Source organism: Phasianus colchicus, chromosome Z, assembly GCF_987193195.1.
Source record: "Phasianus colchicus chromosome Z, bPhaCol1.hap1.1, whole genome shotgun sequence".
Taxonomy (NCBI): Eukaryota; Metazoa; Chordata; class Aves; order Galliformes; family Phasianidae; genus Phasianus; species Phasianus colchicus.
Genome location: NC_143476.1, coordinates 80,646,185 through 80,667,370, shown reverse-complemented (window position 1 = coordinate 80,667,370; position 21,186 = coordinate 80,646,185). Strand labels below are relative to the sequence as shown.

Sequence of the window (21,186 nt, the reverse complement as noted above, 5' to 3'; positions counted from 1 at the left end):
ACTTTTGCATTCCTTCTCATCCAATCCTTAGCTGTTTATTTAAACTGTAAGAGGGGAGACAGTCATTTTCTCACTTTCATAGTTGCCAGTGAAATTTGCTGGCACTCTACCCTAACATATTACAATTGTAAACAGGTGTATTCACTTTCATACAAGCTCACTAGATTTTTTAATCAATAATAATGAAGATTAGAAGATTCTATGCATCAGCTCAGGAAATGAGGAATTAGCTGAGATGGAAGAAATAGAAGATCTGTATCCCTGAGATTAAGAAACTGAGGGTGATAAAGCCAAGTGTTGAGAAATACTGAAAGGACAAAGGGGAGGCTAATGTTAAAGGGCAGGACAGCACATAAAGGTTTGAAAATCAGACACAAATGAATCAGCAATATGGATTTCACTCTCCTTCAGAAAACAAAATGTTTCTAACTAGAGAACTGATATTATATAGTTCACAGATATTTTAAATTGTTTAAGCCACAACATTTCTTGGAAGAAATTTCCAATCTTTACCTAAGACTGTATGTGAGACAGAAGTGACTATGAAGGAGAATGTCTTTTTTCCAGAGTCCATTTCAGCAATATCACAAAGGTAGTGACACAGTTATTTTATAGATAGATACAGATATCTTTATCTGCAGTTCAATTCATATCTTCCTCAGTATTTGGAAAATGAAAGAGAGAAAAAATATGTCATGGCTACCCAACAGTACTAGAAAATAAGTGATTTGGTTCAAAATGGAAATAAAAAATATATGTGTATTACTGAAGACACTGTACAATCAACAAATTATTAGATATTATGGATCAATTTAAAAAATGATTATGCGCACAGTGGTATGCACTAAGACATAAACTTGATACAAAAGTTGTTCATTCATGCAAATAGCCAACCACATGTAAAATAGAATAGCCACAGTATGAGAACAGTCATTTCATGGTTGTATTTAGAGAATTTATAATATTTTAAGAATGTATAGTTCACATTTTTTAAGACTTAAATCACACTGCAAAAGGTCATTAATAAGTTGTTAGTTCTGAGTGTCAATATTTACTATGCATATCTGCTATGATACATAACTAGAGTTTTAAACATTGCCTTAATTAATAAATTCAGTACTAAATGTGGTTGACTAAGACTTGATTCTCTGTTCCTTTCTGTAAATTTTTGTCTAAAGTCATTATTTCCACCTCTTTAATTGCAATAATATTACTTGTTTTATTTCAAGTTAATTTACGATTGTAAAATGTTTTTCTTCTTTTTTTCATCTTATAAAGCTCCCACACTCACAACACAATCATCATCAAATAAGATTTTGTTATTATTTTCTCACTACTAGACCACAACCTAGAAAGTCTGCAGTTCCTCCCAAACAAACTAGTAGGAGTTATAATAAAGTACAAAAATAATGAACATTTGGATAAATAATGGTGTAAGAAGAAGCATAAACTTGATTCTTTAGAGGCACACCACATTTAATAGACCTTTTGGGCCACTCTAGGTGTATCTCAGTTCTTCATTTTTCTATTACATATTGCATTATCAAATCTCATCTCTACCTTGCTCAGAAGACTTCTGTACCCTTTTTTGTATTATTCCATGGAGTAAACATATTTGCACATTTCAGTCGGCTGCTGGCACATGCCCAGACTTGCTGGTGGCTGAAACACATGATCAAAAAGCTGGAAAAAAATCACTTCTTTGCTCAGCACTGTCTTCTTTTATAATGCTGTTACTTTAATGCTTTGTTGACTTCCCTGATATACAATTGCTGCTACACTTCTTTATTCCTATGTTAAGTTTGTGTGTTTCAAATTAGGAAATATAGTATCCAAAACCTTAGTTTGAAAAATCATTTACAACAGTGATAAGACTGTGGAATGATAATGTATTTCTTACATAGAGGGTATCTAGCTGTCTTTCTCAAATGCAAGACTATATGTCTTAAGGCAGAAATGTTGGATTCAAATCTGCAATTAGGGAACAAAGTAAGGCATTACAAAAATGTGCTGAAAATACCTGTGCTCTAAGAGCAAGGTGGACAGTGCCATTCTGCAGTAGCTGATTTCTGAAAACTTGTCTCAGTCAATATAAGACAGAATGAAATGGAATTTAGAAATTCCACTAAATGTATGCCACAGTCTTAAAGAAATGTCTGTATGGAGTTGTTGTTTCTGTTATTATTGTTGTTGTTGTTTTCCTTCCAGTAAAGTAGATATAATGATATTTATAACAGTGGTAAGTACAGTGTAGACATGATGCAGGTGTAATCACCTGGTCCCACTCAGGGCAATAATATTAAAGAAAAATGCTTATAAATTTCCCCAGAAAGAAGTACCTTAGAGATAAGATAATTACCTTTGTTGTGAAGAGGATATTTTTGCAATCATAAAAGATATGGCGGAATGTAATGATGGATAAACAAGACACTATCAAGGAAATCAAAGGGAAGGTTCAAAGTGCTAAGGCTCAACAGGTTGTGTTGGCATCTGATGTAAATATTCATACTAATAACAAAATCATTCATACAGGAAAACATCTTCCCTCCTAAAATGTCTCCCCTCTTGTCTATTTCTAATAGCAACAACTTCTACTGGAACATTTTCAACATTTGCTTATGTTTAAAACAAAGAAAAAAAAAAACCAAACAAAACAAAACAAAAAAACCAAACAACTGGATGCTGATAAGCAAAACAGCAAAGCTCAATTTAAAATTTTCAGTATAGTCAGTGAAACTACTGTTTGATTAGTTACCCACTCTGAGCAATCGATTTTGTCTCTGTAAAAATATCTAACTTATCACTGATTAATAAACCTTTTAAAATCTGGTTAACAGTTACTATAGAAATCTATACAAGCTCTGTGATCTGTAGAAAACAGTAGTTAAAATTTAACAGTAATTTTGTCTGTATATCTAATTCTTGAATGAGAAATTCACTGATTTTCTGACACAAGTATATTAAAAAAGTAAAGTCTTTTATGCAGCATTTTCAGATCTTTTTATTTTTTCTGTAGGCAAGATAATGAAATCTATAGTAATATGTAATCTATGAAAATGAAAGTCTTTCAGGAAGTCTAATTCTAAGTGATTGCAATACTATAAAAATACAAATTTGATGTTTACATTTCTTTAGTTTTCTCTCTATTTTTAATATTTGAAGTTGTTCATCATTTTGAAATCAGTTGGCTATTACAAAGATGTTAAAACATTTAGTTCTTTTTCCAACTAATTTATAAATTTAGTATCTACTTTTCACTAACAATATTATAAATAAAACTATTATTTAAATTCTGATCTAATTGCATAAGTATTAGCTATTCATGAAGCCTTAAGAAATATAAAGGAAATTAATGTTCATGTTCTGTGGTTTGCAGGATTCAGGTTTCTTTTTCAATCAAAGAGAGAATGAATCTTGACACCCTATTTTAGAGACACTGAACTACTTCTGAGAAGTATCTCAGATGTTCTTGCGAGTGTCTTGTAAAATTTCTCATATTTGTTTTTTTAGAAAATACTGTAAATTATATCCAGGTCTCAGAGAGGAATACTTTTTTACTATGCTACTTTTAATGTTAGCTTGTATTTAGTGTTTTTTTCCTCTTCTTAGCTGATTTACTTAGAAGTGAGAAGGTCCTTCTGTGCCTCACCCCTCCCCTCCATAAAAACCCTCAAACTTTCCATTCTCATCTTACAATTCAATGTTTTAATATACCATATTTTATACTTTCCTGAGCATAGACTGCAACTCAAATTACCTTCACCCTTTTAGATGTACCAAGCCTGAGAATAAGCACTTAAATAACATGTAGATAATGAGGAAGAAGTAGGAAAACTAGTGGGGAGGGAGAGCTGTGGAGTAAATGTTTTGTATGCAACCCACACTTTCAAACCTTTAAAGTGAATGAGTTTTTAAGCTTTCTGCACTGAAGAGAAATGTTCCACATGTAAGAAGTGTAAGATTTTGAATCATTACCATTTGTTTTCAGTATGTATTGTTATTTTTGCACAACTATGTAACCCCCAGTTGCCCAGTGATATACCTTGTATTTCTGGTCACAAATGCCTGTTCTCCTAAATGTGTTCACAGCTCCAGTTTCTGCTTCAGTCGTTACATGTCTAAGTCCCTGAAACTCAAGTAGTTCCAGCCACTATTCTCTCCAGTTATCACTGAGGCCTTTCACACAGTCATTCGTGCTGTATGATGGCTATGTATGACAATGAACCATTCTTCTCAGTTAGACAAAAGGACTTGAGTGAGGCAGCTTAGAATGTCACATTTCAAAAATAATTTTCTAAATAATTTTCTAAAATAATTTTCCAAAATATTCTTCCTATGTGTTGTTATAAGTTTTGCTCATTAGTATCACTAAGTATATTTACACGTGAATAATTCAGACTCAAACTCTCCTAAGTTCAGCTTTCTTCCTAATCATATATACACTGCGCTGCCTACAAAACAGAAGAAAAACTCTGTTGAAGAGTATTTTTAATTGCCCACATATGTCTAAAAGACTATGAAAGAGGAATGTATTGCTTTCTTCTAGCTCACAGGAAACCAACCCGCTGTCCTTCAAAAGCAGGAGCCAGAGCTTTTCCAACATCACCATCTAGTGGGAAGGAAACATGAAACATTGAGAACAGAGCAGTGGCTGTGGACCAGTAGTTAGGGTGGTTGCTTTCTGTTGATTCTGCTCCTGTGAATAGCACTGAATGCAGACATGATTATTTTACAGTTGGATATAATTATTATCAAACAGTTGGATATAATTTTCTCAAACCCCATAATAAAGACAAACATGTGGAAAAATGTGTCCTTACAGGAAAAAAAAAATAAAAAAAAATAAAAAATCTTATTACATGTATAAAACAATAATACTATCAAAGTAATGAAGGGGGTGGGAAATGATTTGCACAATAAATGTTACATCAAATAGAGCTAAAATTTAAAAGTTCTATTGATACCATCAGGGACATTAAAGGGATATGGTAATTCAGAAAAATTTACTGTGACTAGGGTATGTTCAGGTATTTTCCAGACCAGAATTCAACTACTAAAGCATGTCTTTTCTTCCTTGGCTCTTAATAAGATAGATTTCTATCCTCTTGTAGACATATGTATTTCCATACCTAAATAAATTTCTTGCAAATACAATTCTAATATTGGATTTCTTGATGTGAGAACAAGATAGAAGCTGGCAGACACTGTGAGGGACATTTGGTTTTAAGCACTGGTATAGAGACCCTGAAATAGCAATCCCTGAAATAGCAATAAAGAAGACACCAAGTTGCCTGCTACAGGGAAGTTATGTCTGTTCTTTTCAGACTGAATCCAGAAAAAGATAGAAGAAAAATAGGCTATGGATTTTTATCAAAAATCAAATAAAACATCACAACATCTGTGAGGCTGAAATAGGAGAGAGAAGAGGTCCTCTCTGGAGTCTCACTGGGGAGGAGATCGGGAGTGCAACAGAATTGGCCATAACTTCACAACCTCAGGAGTTCCCAGTGCTCCTAAGACTTCTCTATATGGAAAGGAAAAGGCCTACATTTGACTGAAGAGACACAAACAGTGAAACTGTGAGTGCACACAACACCCTTGATCGCACTTTTTAAAGAAACTTGCACAGTTTTCTAAGCAAAAGCAGACATTTCTCATATGCACTGCATTAATCAAAGCCTTACAATTTATTGTAGTTATTCAGCAAAATTGCTTCCTTCTTTTTTACTATTAAGGGCTGTGGTTGCTGTTGTGCACCATGCGTGCTTTTTAGGTTAGAATACTAGGCCAAATATTGAAATATAAACCAAATGTGCAAAAGCCCATTTCAGACAAGAAGTTATAAAGCTGTAGTAAATTTAAATATTCTAGATGCTTAGTTTGTTATAGGAAATATGATACTAGTATTCATGAAGTGTCAGACAGCAGTACAAGTAATTAACCTTGCTTGGCCATACGCACTCTAGGAGATATGTAGTTCCACTGATATAGCTCTGGAAACTTCTGGAAAAAGGACTCCCACAGGAGTGCAGGAGACATGGACTTGTGGAAGTTCCTTTACCAGAATCTGTTTTTGCATGTTCACCACTGCTAAGATGTGCCTAATAATCTTAACAACCTGAAGTAAATTTTCTTCTTCGCTTACTTCAAGCTTTGTGCCCATATTTTTTTTTTTTACATAAAAAACATATGGTTGAGAATAGTATCATTTAGGAATTAGGTAATGAAATGGAAAATACGGTGTTCTACAGATGAAACTCTGATCCAGAAAAAACATGTCAGAGAAGGAAAATAGCAAGAGTGAAACACTGAATTTCAACCATTAAAATCAGAGAAAATACATTTGAGAGATGGTACTCAGGCCTCTGGAGGAGAGACTGAGGAATGGAAATGGAGCTTCTAGTGCTCAATACAGCCAAGAGACTGAAGAGGCTGAGGGCAGGAAAGGAGTCAATACGTTTTTCAGATACTTTATTTGGTATAGCTGAAGCTTTTTGAGGAATTGAATTGACACTTGAAGTTGAGGGGAAGCAGGAACAGAGAAATGGAGAAATAGCTGAAGAAACAGAAATCTGATCTAAGCAGCCTCTCACAGTGCATTATTTTAAAATGTAAGTGTGTTTAGTATAATTTTTTGTATGGTCACTGCAGAAGACCATATATATAAAAATCTGCACCACCTTACCATGGACATTCAGCTGTTTATACTGAAAACTGCAGCGCAGGTCCCAGGCTGGGACATCTCCATGTCTCCAGTTACAGCTCAAGAGGCAAAATGTTGTTTCTAGAAGGTGAGTGAGCCCACTAGAGAGGAGCCTTCCATGTGTCCTCCTCCGAAAGGGACCATTAAGGGGTGGAAGGTGGACACCAAGTGGAGTCTACGGAAATTTACCCCACAACACGTGAAAAATAAATTTAAAAAGCTGTCTAACCACCCAGTATTTAAACATCGCTGCTTATTTCTGCAAAAGCTTGTGAGAAGAAAACTCAACACATGTCTTTATCCAGTGGCATTCAAGTCCATCTGAAGAGCGTGCAGTCATCTTCCGCACTGCACACTGTCCACGGGAGAGGGCTCTTACAACCTCTCTGAAGTATGACAGAGGCAAGACTCGGGCTATCTCTTTGGAAGGATTAAACATTATCACAAGGTGGTTGATTTGGCAAAGAAGGAGTTAAGGTGCAGCGTCGGCGCGGAGGAACCCATCGGGCGGTTCTATTTTACCCTGGGAGGGGGGAGCCTGCTTCCACATTCTTTGTTATTCACTGTAAAATTCACCGTAAAATTTCGAAAGGAGAGGGAAAAATGGGCACTACAAATCACGAGGAGGAGATCTGTGAGTTAAAACCGGTGACACTGAAGTAAAATTCTAAGGGCTGCTCTCTGCTCTCCGGGGCGTGGGCACGTCCCGCCCCGCCGCCCGTCGGTGTCGCAGCTCGGTTTGAGGGAGGAGGCGCGGCGGCACTCGGTAGCGTGTTTGGGGCTGGCAGGGCGTTTTAAGAGCTTTTAGATCGGCTTTGACGTCTTCCTCCAGCATCGGCAGAGCTTCCCTCATTACCCGCTTCGCGTAACCGGCCCGGTTACCTGAGTGGCACTGGGACGAGAGGAGAAAGGGAGGGCAGGGGTGCGGTGGTGGGAGCGGGGCTTGGAGTGGCAAAAGGGCGGCAGCGGCCACCACGGGGCAGCCCGGAGTGCCTCTCCGCCAGCAGCGACGCGGCTTTCTGTGGTGAAAATACGGTAACGTGGTGTTACTGAGCCTCAAGCTGATCAGCGGCAGCGGTGTAACGAACAGGCTGGGCTTTGCGGAGTCCCGAATCTGAATGGGAATCACCGGACCGGCTGCCGCTCCGGGCGGCGGGTGCCGCCGCGCACTGCCAGCCGCCGCGGGCAGCTCTGCGCCAGGCGTCCTCTGCACGCGGGCTGGCAGCCGCGGAGTGGGCTAGAAAGGCCGGTGGTGTGCTCTGGGCTCTGTTTAAAACGCCAGCCCGTACACGAAATGCTTTTCGCTTCTCAGCGGTTTTACCGTGGAGCTTTTGATTCGGAGGCCCATAATAAGAGTTTCTCAAGGAAGTAAGGAGCCGTGTCCTTTGATCTGCGCATAAATGGAAAGAAGAGGAGGGCCCTTAAAATGGTCGTGAAGTAGCTGCTGTAAGAGCAGCTATTAGCGATAAACGTGAACTTTCTGTCATACAGAAAATGTTTCTGTAGGACCATGAGGATGTGCAGTGCTTCCCAGGCAGCTATGAAATGCCAAGCCCACTTCCTCTGAGAATCCCTGAAACTTAAAAGCAAATCAAAACCACACAGAATAAACAAACGAGGAGCCTAGAAGGAGGTGAATGGGAGGGATCTACACTTTGAGAAGCACCTCCTCCTTCCCACTGACTTTTGTTTTTTTAGCTTGATTTTATTTTCTCTGCATAGTTACATGGTTAATAAGAGTACGTCTTGTCTATCCAGTTCTATGTGCCAGCTGAGTGGTATAAGCAGTAATACCATCATAACATGCTAGATGCATGGAGTCCACATACAAGAGCTTGGAGTGCATTATAACTGTAACGACGGTCCCTTTGGGGCATAACAGCAGCAACAAAGCAGCACGGGGAAGTCTGCATTAATCGTTGTTCTTGCTCTGTTTGCTTTTATGGATAAGTGGATTTCAGTCTACTACACTGGCAATCCAGAACCTTTCTTGAGCTCTTAATTAATGCACAACCAAGAATAGCTTTTAATTAAGAAAAAGGCTGCAATATTTTTTTGTAATCAAAGAGAAGTGTATATACTGAAGAAAATGTATTAGATTAATTGTACAGTAACCTTTTCTTGGCACATACTGAGTTGCAAGAACCCAGCCTTTAAATCTTTGCCAATGAGAAGAAAACATTCCTAAAGCCAGGAACTGGCTATTCTATAGCTACCTAGGCATGTAATTTAATTTCTATTACCAGATTATTACTGCTCTTCCCTTAAATTACATGTGAAATTTTCTATTTCAGGCACTTTGGCATCAGTATGTAGCATTTTCAGTGAAATTTTGGGGAACTGGACAAATTATATTTATTACACGTGAAGAGCCCCATCCATACAGAAGTCTCACATAGACATCTCTGAAGTGCTTTTAGAAGAGGGCAAAACTGGTAGAGGCCTGGTAAGAGAAACCTTCATTTAAATGTACACATTTGTTATTAGTTTTGGGAGGGAAGATTATTAAATAAGAACTGAGAAACACACACACACACACACACACAAAGGATAATTGGACTGTTAGGTCTTGAATGTTTGATGAATTTTGCAGTTTTATACTAAATTCACATTCTAGAAGTTCATCATTACTTCCAATAATGAAACAAAAGCCTTAGGGATAGACCACAAAACGCTTAGATGGTACATCTCCCTTAGCTCATGTTATGTTTTTGGGTTAATTATCAACAGTATAAGAATAGGGTTTATCTTTTCAAGTTCTAAGTGGTATAAATGAGAAGATTTAGGAAACAAAGTGACCAAAATTAGCCTGTATGTCTCTATTTAATATGCCTCTAGTCTATACAATCAACTCAAGTACTTCTGAAGATTCCGTAGAAACACAGAAGTTTCCATAGTATAAGTAACATGTTAAGTTACAACATTTACATTTTAAATAAAAAAAAGAAGTGAAACATTTACACTGAGTAATTTGAGTGAGGATTCTGAAACTTAAAGGTGTGAAAAAATTGTAAATAGAAAGACCATATTTCAAATACACATTTATAACAATTTTTCTGATAGTGTTTTCATGTCAGTACTTTTTATGCTATGCTATACAGAAAATATTATTTTTCTAATATAAGTTTTACATTTAATCTTTTTAAAAACAGATTATCCCTTATTTAACTGACATTTTAATTCAAACATTATTTTAACATATTATTTTCTGTATAAATTCTGCAAGGCAAAATAGAATCAAAGTGGCATACCCACCGAAATGAACTCAAAGAATTGAGATTTTTGTCTGTATGGGCATTTAACTAGCCCACAAACATAACTAGCAGAACAAGTAAAAGCAGTAAGATGATTACTTACAGAAAAAAAAAAAATCTCTCTTAAGCCAGTGTATTCTCTAAGAGATACAAAGAGCAATTTAGATTTTGGATTATTTTTGCCAGCGAGAAAAGTTGAAATAGAGAAAGAAAGTGAATAAAGACTTTTATATGTTGCCTCTGTCTTTGGGAGCTAGAGAGAGGAAATACTCCAATATGCTTGGGAAAATACAGTCTGATGGCAGAGAAAAGATAAGCATTGTGTAAGGAAATACAGGAGAAACCAGCACTTTGACCAGAAGAGAATGGTTGCTGGAGTATCCTGAAGTAAAGCAAAGGACTGACTTCACTCTGGAAATGAAGGGAAACAGTTATTGAACTACAGAAAGTAATTAGTAACTTCAGGAAAATATCTAGTGGGTGAAAGTATAACAAGTTTTCTTATAGGGCATGTGTATATATTTTCTTGTTGGAAAAATTCTTATTTTGAATGCTGACATGAATGCTGACAATGCTGACATAGGCTACTATAATTTATGGATCTATTTAGAAGGCAGCTGTGATTAAAGCTGGAAATCTATTGGTACAGTCTTTGATTAGTCAATTGTCAGGTGAAATATATGGTAGCATCAGATATTTTGCTGCTTATTGTTTACACAGATTGTACCTATGCTCCTGTCCTCTAGAACCGATGGAAAATTTCTCTCAGAATCTCAAGTCCTTTTTGTTGACAGTCATCTTGAATCTCTCTCCATTTACTCAGAGCTACACTCCTGGTGTTTTGTCATGGTGTGTAAGGTTCTGTGTCTGAACTTATTTTACATCTTTTTTTCTCACATATGCATATCCTCAAATTAATATTCAAAAAAACACACCACCTGTACATGCCTTTATTCTGTATGGTGACATGTACCCATGTTTTGGTGGAGGCTGTTCTTGTTAGTGAAAGTTTAACTGCTTCTTATAATGATTTTAAAAAGCACTATCTGTGACCATTAGCTGTAATATGTTTTATCTAATAATAGTATTATGCATAATAAGCTATCATAATGGATTAAAATCTATACAGAAATACCCAAGCAAAAGATATATTTTACAACCCCTTAGAATGACCAGATTGTCTTTTTTGTATGAGTACGCTACCTACAAAGGATTGCAATTTTTATGAGGAATTCAGGAGAGAGAGTAGACAAGTTTTCAAGATGTTCAATAGTAACTTAAAACTATGAATTAACATTATTAACAATGCTGCACATACTGATGCTCTTCCATTGTAGTGAAAATTTGTAAACAATTTTCGCTTATCTATAACCTTTAAGATGACCACGCATGCTTATCCTCTTATTTTTCATAACATGTACCTCTTATGACAAGATTTTCTATGCTGTTCTGATCTACAGGGATATGAATGATGTTTAGGAAACTTAAAGGAAGTCTTGTAGATATTTTAAAGCAGTAGGAGGGCAAAAGCAAAATTATTAACATTGAAAATTGGAATTTAAGTACATCCTTATGCAAAAGAAGTGTAATTTTTTTTCATAACTAGATTACTGTGACTAGATTTTTAAGCTCTGTGTATTTGAAAATTCCACATTAACCATTTCTAAAAAATAAATACACTCTTCACACAGTCTTCTTTTTTTTTTTTTTTTTTTTTTTTTTTTTTTTTTCTGCAGCAGTGTTGCATCATCTAGGCAGAGGCATTTATCTGTAGGTAGTTGCATTGTAAAAGTCTAGGCAGCTTTTCCAAGTCATTAATTCAGCTTCCTGGACCATCTATCAAAAATTAAAACAAACAAACACCGAACAAAGGCTTTCTGCTTTAGAATGTACAATGTTGGAAGTCTGTAAGAAATTAAATCTGTGACAAACTAATTCTGTTTTGTGGGCCACAAATGGAGCACCCGCATGTCTTCTGAAGTGGTGACAGAGCAGATGAACCAATGTTTGTCCCTGTGGCCACACTGGGAATCAAGTTGCTAGTATATGTCCAGTTACAAAATTGAGTCATCTTTCTTTCTTTCTTTTCTTTTCTTTCTTTTCTTTCTTTTCTTTTTTTCTTTGTTTTCTTTCTTTCTTTCTTTTTTTTTCCTGTCTTGGAGAAGAAATTTTAAGAGGAATAGTCAGCACTCAGAAAATACCCAGTGATGCTCTATTTATTTGTATTCCTTTTCTGTGTTTACCTTAAAAACAACAATTACATTTTACAAGTTATTTTTCATTTCAAATTGATGTTAACACCCACAATTTAAAGGGATGCAAAAAATCCTTTATTTTATTGCACAGTGTGTGCTTTCTGCTTCCATTCTGTAATATTCCTTCATAAAAACTGCAAGATATCTGAGAAAGGGACATGCTTCAGATTAGAAGGCTTTTTTAGCCACCATACAGGACTGTTTAAGACATCTTTGCATGAAATATCTAACATTATTGCCAATTCCAATCGACTTTCCTTTATGAGGTTTTGCTGATAAAATATTGGATGATTGTTGCAGTTAAGAATTAACTGGAAATATTAAGGTGATTTATCTATAAGTTGGGGACCACTCTTACTTGCCTGTATTCTAGCTCATCAGTCCAAGGAGACTGCATTAGCTCTGTCTCTAAAATGTTATGTAAATGAAACCACCACAAAATGTTCAGGAACTCTGGAAATAATTTGTCTAAAAATTGTATGTTAGTGTTTGAACAGACTTTGGCACAGGCTAAAAGCATACTAGCTTGCACTGTCCCAGACAATTCCTGGGCACAGTTTGGAAATTTGTGTGAGTCAGGAGCCATCACCAATGGGCAGTAGATGCATGTGACTATATTATTTTGAATCATTAGGAGTTTAATAATGTAGGCATGAGACATTATGCAGTTAGTAGCCTTAATACCAGACAACAGTCCCAGGCATGTTTAACCTATTAGTTTATGTGTATCCATTGAATATATTGGCTGAGATTGTTAGCGCTTCACTATCTGAGGAATGGAAATTTCTCCATTGTTTTGAAGTAGCAGTTCTTAGAGGCCTAAGCCCAAGAGCTTTTTTAAAATATGTGATTTAGATAATAATCTCTTTTAAATCTTCTTTTTACTGGCAAGTTCATTAAAAAGGGAGTGGTAAGGCATTTTAAGCATGGTACGATTTTCTCGCATTTCTTTAATCCATGCAAGTGTGGCTTTCAGCTTGTGCTGAACACAACAGTCTTTTAGGCCAATTTTTAACTTCTGTCCTTTGCAAGAAGATGAATGTCCACATTCATTTGCTGGCCATGAAGCTATATTGGCTCACCTTTAAATCTTTTTAAAAAATGAGAAAAAATAAAAATAAAGTAAAATAAAATTAAAAAAAAAATCTTGCTTGAATGTTTTTGTCCTTTTCTCTACAAGTAGTCCATATTGGCCTTCAGTGAATCTGCAAAGAATTTTAAAGAAGTTCTAGAAAGTTCAGGAAGTTATAGTAGGAATGGTACCTTCTTCCTTTCTGAAGTTTATGTATGGTGATACGTATCCAGAGGAAAGTACGAAAGGAACCTCTTTCTCCATATTTCAGATTTCTTACAATGACAACGTACAGTGACTAACCTTCTTTAAAAAAACAGCTTTTGTTTGTTCTTATAACCCTTATACAACAATTCTGGGATAGACTACTTATTCAGCAGAGTTATCTATCACTGATCTCCATTTCTATTTTATTGTATCTGTTATTCTTACATTTTATAGTCTAAATTACATGTTATCCACTATCTGTATTTAATAGCTAAATTATTCAGAATGTCAAGTGCTTTGAACAATCAGAAACTGACCATAACGTTCAAATGAAAACACTAGGGTTACATCTTCTATCACTTTTCCTTCAAAGAGAACTGTTTTTTTGCAAGTATGTTTCAAAACATATGCCATAAGATTCATATCTGATCCCTATACAATCAAAAGCACATTAATATAGTACAGATCATGCAATTTTCTAACTTAGGAAAAAAAAAAAGTAGTAGTAGTATTTCATGTCATGACACTCTTGTTAACATTTTATGCTAGATATTTGGAGTGAGGAGAAGAAATTGTTATCTTTATCTGGCTTTCCAAAAAGGGGAAAAAGAAAAAAAAGAAAAAAAAAAAAAAGCAGTGACAATATAGTAGACTTGCAGCAACTACTTGTGCAAAGGTTTTACACCTCAGTCTACGTGTTTGCTTGGATTTTTATTTTACTGGTATCACTGAAGTCATTATTTGACATTCAGACTGCTTGCTTCTGAAGATGAATATTCCCCAATGAATTAATTAAGTGCTGCTACTATTTGCTCCTGTGAACTAAAGTTAATGCAAAGAATGTCACTTTGTGTTACTTCACATGCTGCATTCATATTTACATTAATCCTACCCAGTGTTGTAGTCCAACCTTAATAGCATTTTCCAAGAATTTGAGTACTTGAGTTTAGGATGACAGCAGGCATATTCATATAATTCATATAATGAGTTAACAACATTTTGAGGGAAAGTTTCTTTCAACTACCTGAGAAATTTACAGTCATGGAATCATGGAGGCATGGAATGGCCTAAGTTGAAAGGACCACCTAGTTCCAACCTCTCTGCCATAAGCAGGAACACCTTCCACTAGATCAGGTTGTTCAAAGCCATTTAGTAAAAAACAACAACAAAAGAACAATAAACACTTTAATTTAAAAAAAAAGAATCTGCACAGAAATACATACTATCTGTAAATTATTAACAAGTAAACAATATCTGTGCATTTCCTCAATTACTTAAAATGACATGCAATTGTATGTTAACTAGCCTTTAAAGAAAACAAAACGTGGAGAAGTACAATACACTTTTCATTCATTCTAGAGAAAAAAATTAAATGTCAACAAGCGATTGTTAAGAAAATATTGGTTCTAGGTGTGTTTTTACTACAATATTACATACTGTCTATAATTTATGAAGCCGAATAGAAACATGTAGCTGTCAGGAACATTAACATCAAACGAACAGGGAAGAGTCCTTTCCCCTGTTTTAAACAGTGTACATGCACATAATGGTAATGGCCTTGCAAGCAGAAAGCTGTAAAAAGCAGCAAGAATGGTATGTATTTTGGTGAAAAGCATTTGAGAGTTCCTGCCTTTTAAAGTTACATTAAAATTACTGAATTATATGTTCTCTTTAAAGAACAAGGAATGAGTCTCAGAATAACTGGCTATGCAAATACTTCATATTTATGGGAGCCCAATCATTTGTTTAGAGAAAAAAACATATTCTCCCTTGACTTCAAAGGGAGCAGATTAGGTGGTAGGTTTACCCTGAAATTTGCAGTTATTTTCACAACTATATAGGTGTGGACTTCTCAGAGGAATTTGAAGAGCCTTGCCCTGCTCTACACTGCCACCAGCTTTGTTTAGTGCAGAGTACATTCCTTAATGTGCCACAGTCACGGTTGTGTGACTGCATAGCTCCTCCCATACAGATTAGGACTACCTCCACCCCATGACTAAGGCCTGGAGCAGAAATAAGGTTTGAAGTAATCTTTTGCTGTGCTTTCTGATAATATTTGGAAGTACTTGTTTTTATTCCATTTTGTGTCCATTTCACATAAAAAGAGATATACGTACTAAAATATTTTTAGGAACTAGTGAGCTTTCATTAAACAATAATTTGTTGTGAGTAGACCTCTGAAGACAAAAGGGATACAGGAATCCTTGTCTGAATGCAGCTGAGGAATTGTTGTAAAAAGTGGATTACAGTAATATAGAATAGAACATATTTAACAGTTTCATTCCTTAAGGAAAAAAATTTACTCACGTGTGTTACAATAACACTTTCTAAAACAACTAATAAATTAGTTGTTTTCTTGTGGAAGTAGTGACATAATAATATTTAAACAAAACAGGTGCTTCCAAATATTCCTTTAGTTAAAAAGGATTATAAAAGCCTTAACTATTTCCAGTGATGTTCTCACTGGAAAATTCTGGCAGAAGCAGAATAGTCAAGTAGGTGTGTCTTACATGATGTTTCTACTGCCTAAACCATATTTGATATGGAAGACACCTGGCATTTGAAAACAAGGAGTATTTACATTTTATTTAAATGTTAAATCAATTAAGAAAAAAATCATTTTATGAATTAATAAAAATCATATAAACAGCCCAACAACATGAATTATTTAAGTAAGTTGGAAGTAGATTGAAATAACATTCCTGCAGCCTTGCCCTTTTAGAATCTTTTTTTTTTTTTTTTTTTGAATTCACAGGTAAGCTGACATAATACACATATGCTGCCTTGAAATAGGTAATTTTAAAATTCAGTTTATCATAGAAAAAAAAAAAGATAATTCCCCCCTTATTTTGCAGAATTGCACTGTATTAAATAAAGCATGAAGATTTTTGAACATGCTTCATCTGCTACACTAATTATTTGAAATGGATAATTTGAAATTATAAATGCAGAAGCAGTTGTAGGGTTGGGACCTTTTATACTGACATATAACAAAGGCACACAATACATTTCTTTCAGAATCTGGTTTACTTTTTTTCCTTTAAGCCCATTAGATAGAAGTACTGAATTACGGTGTTTTCCAGTGTCGTCTTCATTTGTGTACTTTCAAACAAAAACACTTGTGAAACAAACTTTGATTAATCCAATATAATGAATTTAACAGTTAAGCTTGAGAGCCAGGCTTGAAATCTGCCTTAAAGATAGAGCATTGCTCAGGAAATTGTTAAGTCTTGGAGAGATTCAAGTAGCTTGTAAGGTGTAAGATATTATATCTTTGTGCAAATAATATCCATCCAGAATTGAAAGGGCATGTTTGTATGTCACAGGACATTTACATCTTGCTGTGTCCAAGTGTATGGCTGAATCCTGAATCCATTCCATAGATGAGCAAGAATATAGAAGGATTTTTGTCCAAGTACTGAGAAGTTCATAAAAGAAGTGAGTATGAAAAAAAAAAATACGGTGAATTTATTAGATGTAAGTGCTTCCATTATTCTGTGCATGTTTACTCAGCGTTACCTGTATAGAGAAAAACAGAAAATCTTTCAGAGGAGGATATACTCCAAGCCGGTCCTTCGCAACCCACCGTTAAAATATCTCCAGTAAACCTGGAAGAGGGCGGGGAGCAACAGCTTCCAGCGAAAGACCCTTCACCTTAACATCTGTCGTTGTCCCCACGCTCGTCTAAAATTGTTGTTTACAAAGCCACTCCGTTTCGCGAGGTCCGCCTGGAAATCCCTGGCCCCGGCACGGCTTTCAGCCTTCGGTGTTTCAGTTCCTGCGACACAGTCTCTTTCCGAACGCCGGGGCGGACAGTGACGGTAACAGTAACTCCATCGGCGTCCCGGGTCTGCCGCGTCCCACCCGCTGGGGCGGAGGGGGCTGCCGCCTCGTGGGCTCCTCGCGCGGCTCCTTTTTACGTCTGCCTCCTGCGAGGTGGCACCTTGCGGTCACTTGCAGTCCTCCCCACCATCCGTAAGGAAAGCGAAAAAGAAACCCAAAACACGTACATATGCATTATTATGATTTTTTTGTTTTTTTTTTTCAACCGCCACTTCTTCACAAATCGCTGGGTGCCTTCCTCTCAGCGCAGGCCTGAGCGCGAACTCCGGGCTCGTACCGCGCACCAGCAGGGAAAGGAAAAGGAAAAGACGAGGAGCCCCGGCGGCAGGCGGAGGGCTGGGGCAGGGGAGAGCCGCGCCCGGAGAGGGCCGCGCGCCGCCAGGCGCTGCTCGGCGGCGCTGGGAGGGAGCGGCGCGGAGCGGCGGCGGAAGCGGCGCCGGCTGAGCGAGCGGGCGAGGAGGCGGCGGCGAAGGGAAGGGGGAGGCTGTTGGTGTTTGGCGCCGGTGGAGGGAGTCATTCCTGCAGCTGCACTTCCGGTCGGCATTTTGTTCTGAGAGGGAGCGAGAGAGACGCGCACAGGATCCTTCCCCCCTCCCGCTCCTGCTCCTTCTCCTCCTCCTCCCCCCACCCCTCCGCTCGGTACCGACTCACCGTGCCCGGGCCGCCCCCTCCTCCGCCCTCCCGCCCTCGCTCACACGGAGGGAGCGGCGGCCCCTCGGCGGCTCTGCCCCCCCCCGCCCCCCCGCCCCCGACTTCCCCCCCCCCCCCCGCCGCTCCCCCCGCGGTTCGGGCCGCGTCTCGGAACCGGTTCGGCCCGGCGCGGCCCGTGTCGATGTTGTGAAGCAGGCTCAGGGGGAAGGGATTCGTCTCTGGCGCTCACCCCCCGGCTCTACATGTTCGCTGCACTGAGGAGGAGACGGAAGAGGAGCCAGCCCCCCTCCCGGCCCGGATTATTGTTGTTATATTATCTCCCCTCCTCCTCCTGCTCCGCGGCGGCGGCGGCGGCCCAGCGGCGGCGGCGGCTCCTCTGAGGAGGGAGGGGGGCGGATTTCTCTCCCCCTCTCGGATTCTCGTTGGATTCAGACGCCGATTTGCTCAGGTAATCCCCCCTCCTTGTCTCCCCTTCCCCTCCCTGCCCTCTCCATCAGCCGGGCCGGGCCTCCGAGCCGGGGCGGCCCGGCGCTGCCGAGAGCGGAGGGGATCAGCTCCTCTCCGGGGTACGGGGGACTCGGTGGCACAGGAGGTGTTTATTTCGCATCCCCCCCTTCTTGCTCGCTCGGGTTTGGTGGACGAGATCGGTTCTTCCCAGGCTGCTGGGAGGCCTAGGCCTGGTGGAGAGCGCAGGCCCGCCGGCCAGCGCCTTTACTCCAGCTCGGGGATTAGAAAGGCGAAGCGGCTTCTCGGTGACAGGCCTCAGCCAGGGAGGAGGAGGAGGAGGAAACAATACCATTAGCCGCAAATGTGCGCTGATCCTGTGCCATATTTACAACTTCGCCAGAGCGAGGGAGCGAGGTCCCGGCGCAGACAGCCCTCTGAACTGAGGAAGGAGTAAGTGGAGGGACAGGGGAGGAGAGACAATGTAAATACACAGAAACAAAAATATCTGTCTTCACTGCTCTGATCTCCTGGCAAACTCCATTCTGAAAGTTCGAATGGATGTGAATTTATAACCTTTAAGGGCTTGATCTCTAAATAATAAAGCGATTGATTAGGGTGTTAATCAATTTGTGTATTTATAGCATAACTAGACCTTGTGGACTAATTGGTGCAATATGGACACCTGCAGACCTAGGAAACACATAGGCAAGCATACTGTGTTGGGTATTCCACAAAGTCTCAATGCTTACGTGCTGTAGGCACTATAGAAATGTGTACTAAATTCAGGAGAAATACTATTTTGTGCTTCCTTAAAAAAAAAAAAAAAAAATTAAAAAAAAAAAAATAGGGAGGGGGTTTAAGAGTAAAGTGGTACATTTATGACACCTCAGGGCTCAAGGTGAAGGTGAGATTTTACCTTAAGTTTGTGAGAAACAAACATAATTTTAATTAAGTGAAAAAGTGAAGAATGTTTTAAAAGTGCCATCCTTTCTTGTCAGGCTGTATCACTTTGAGAACCTGAGGTTGTTATTGGCTGTTTGTGTCCATGATGTTTGAATATGTAATTAGGTGTCACTTTAACAGGTCAAGTGTGTTTTGTAAATGATTGTTGATTAAATGTTAGATCTTTACAAATAAATGGTAGCTAATTTTCAGTAAAATAAATTTTGCATTTTCTATATAATATGGTTGAGAACGTTCTTATAAATTGAGGTCGATTTTAAAACAAACATCCTCCAAACTAATAAAAGTACTCCTTCAGAAATTACATAATTGGTGGAAAGTTTAAGATAATGAGTTTCACTTTTCATTTACTAAGAAAATTAATAGATGACAAGCAGCTAATACTTTGTAAATTTTCAAGTAGTTTTTTGAGTTGCTTAGGCATATCTGTTGTAATAGTAAGTGGTTATTGTATCTAGTAAAGTAACTTTCTGGAGTATTGTGTTTAGAGTTGTAAAAACCGTGCTATGATGGCTTTGAGTGCTCTGATACATGTTTAGAAGGGTGAAGTTAATATAGCTGTCACGTAGAAGGCGTGTTTTTAATGCTGTAAATCCGTGTAGTAGTCAGTAGCGTGTCCGTGATTTGTATTGGTCAGGGAGCAGTTTGAATTTTAAAAAGCCTGAAGATCCTGCTGAGCCCCAATCCCGGCCTCCCTCCCTCCCACTAATCTCCCATTCCTGTCTTTGTGCTGCCTGGTCCTGTTAGACACTGTTTGCAACAGGGCCTCAGGCCTACGTGCCTGGAGAGGAACCATTTACTCTTCGAAAAATCAGCTTTTTATTTTTAAACTTCACGATTTGCAGAGGGAGCCACTAGTTGTCTCTTAACTGTCTCTATCTCTGCGTGTAGCTGAATTGCTGTTTTCTTTTGGTCTGTAGCATGCGTAGGGGCCGAGTGCAACTTTGCTTTACAGGAAAGAAAGGACTGTGCAGAAGTACTTGTAGTTCTTGGGTAGTTTTGATCATTAGGAAGTGACGTTAACTGAAACATTTATTTTGTTGTTTCAAACAACTCTTTCTTCAACAAAGAAATGTGCTTATTGAGTTAACACGAGTGAATTTATTTGACTTATTTTTAATTTAAGGGGGTTTGTTTTAAATATATGAGATATGGACAGGAAATGAGCTACTGTAGTTATGTAGTTCCTGTCAAGTTTATCTCTCCAGGATTGTGTTTATGGCTGCTTTTTTTTTTTTTTCCTTCTCTTTTTTTTTTTTTTTTTTTTTTAATCAGAAAGCGTGCTCTTCTCTGGTATAAAAGCTAGGCATAGTTATAGAGGGAACATTATAATGGTGTCTGTTTATGATTTGTAATGAGTTTTTGTTTTTGTTCTTTTGAGCCATAGATGGTTAAATCTCAATTACCTGCTGTATCACTGTTTATGCAGTGATTTTAGGCAGATTTATTTTAGCAGAAGTATTTAATGGAGAAATGTAAGGTGACTCTTTTTTTTTAAATTATATTTATAACATATAGAACTGTACATGTTTTTTTGTGCATGTATTTCACTTTCATACTTCATTTTCCATAGCATTAAGAGGTCTTTTGCTTGTCACAACAACTAACAGCCTAAGGATATAGTTATTTTATTAATGTTATGGAAATAGAAAATCAATTATTCTTGAGTTGTTGGTTTTAAAAATTATTTTAACTGAAAGAGGAGAAACAAACATTTTTTCTTCTGTCTGTCTTTTACTTTGTGCTTTTGGCTACCTTGTATGTTTTGAATTTGTCACCTATGTACAACTT

General features: G+C 37.9%; 2 protein-coding genes and 1 long non-coding RNA gene across 5 annotated transcripts in view; 2 read left to right on the top strand and 1 right to left on the bottom strand.

Annotated features, from left to right (window-relative positions):
- The first annotated feature begins 5,361 nt into the window (after positions 1-5,361).
- LOC149913125 (uncharacterized) lies at positions 5,362-11,636 on the top strand. Its single transcript, XR_016461954.1, has 3 exons — positions 5,362-7,469; positions 8,998-9,149; positions 10,215-11,636. It is a non-coding gene; the product is annotated as an uncharacterized LOC149913125 (long non-coding RNA).
- Positions 11,637-11,696: 60 nt separating this feature from the next.
- Positions 11,697-18,784, bottom strand: LOC149913124 (uncharacterized). The gene is made up of 4 exons (XM_090131895.1): positions 18,556-18,784; positions 17,502-17,980; positions 17,146-17,420; positions 11,697-17,010 (listed from the first exon to the last, which is right to left on the bottom strand). The coding sequence occupies exons 1-4, from the start codon at positions 18,782-18,784 to the stop codon at positions 17,007-17,009; spliced, it is 987 nt and encodes a 328-aa protein (XP_089988021.1). The 3' UTR covers positions 11,697-17,006.
- NIPBL (NIPBL cohesin loading factor) overlaps positions 18,092-21,186 on the top strand; it is a 147,818-nt gene continuing 144,723 nt past the window's right edge. For 2 of the 3 annotated variants that reach the window (XM_090131803.1, XM_090131802.1), the window contains exon 1: positions 18,093-18,433. The gene's annotated coding sequence lies outside the window, so the exon portion shown is untranslated. Of the gene's footprint in view, positions 18,434-21,186 lie in introns of all 3 variants that reach the window. The other variant, XM_090131804.1, reaches the window with a different exon arrangement.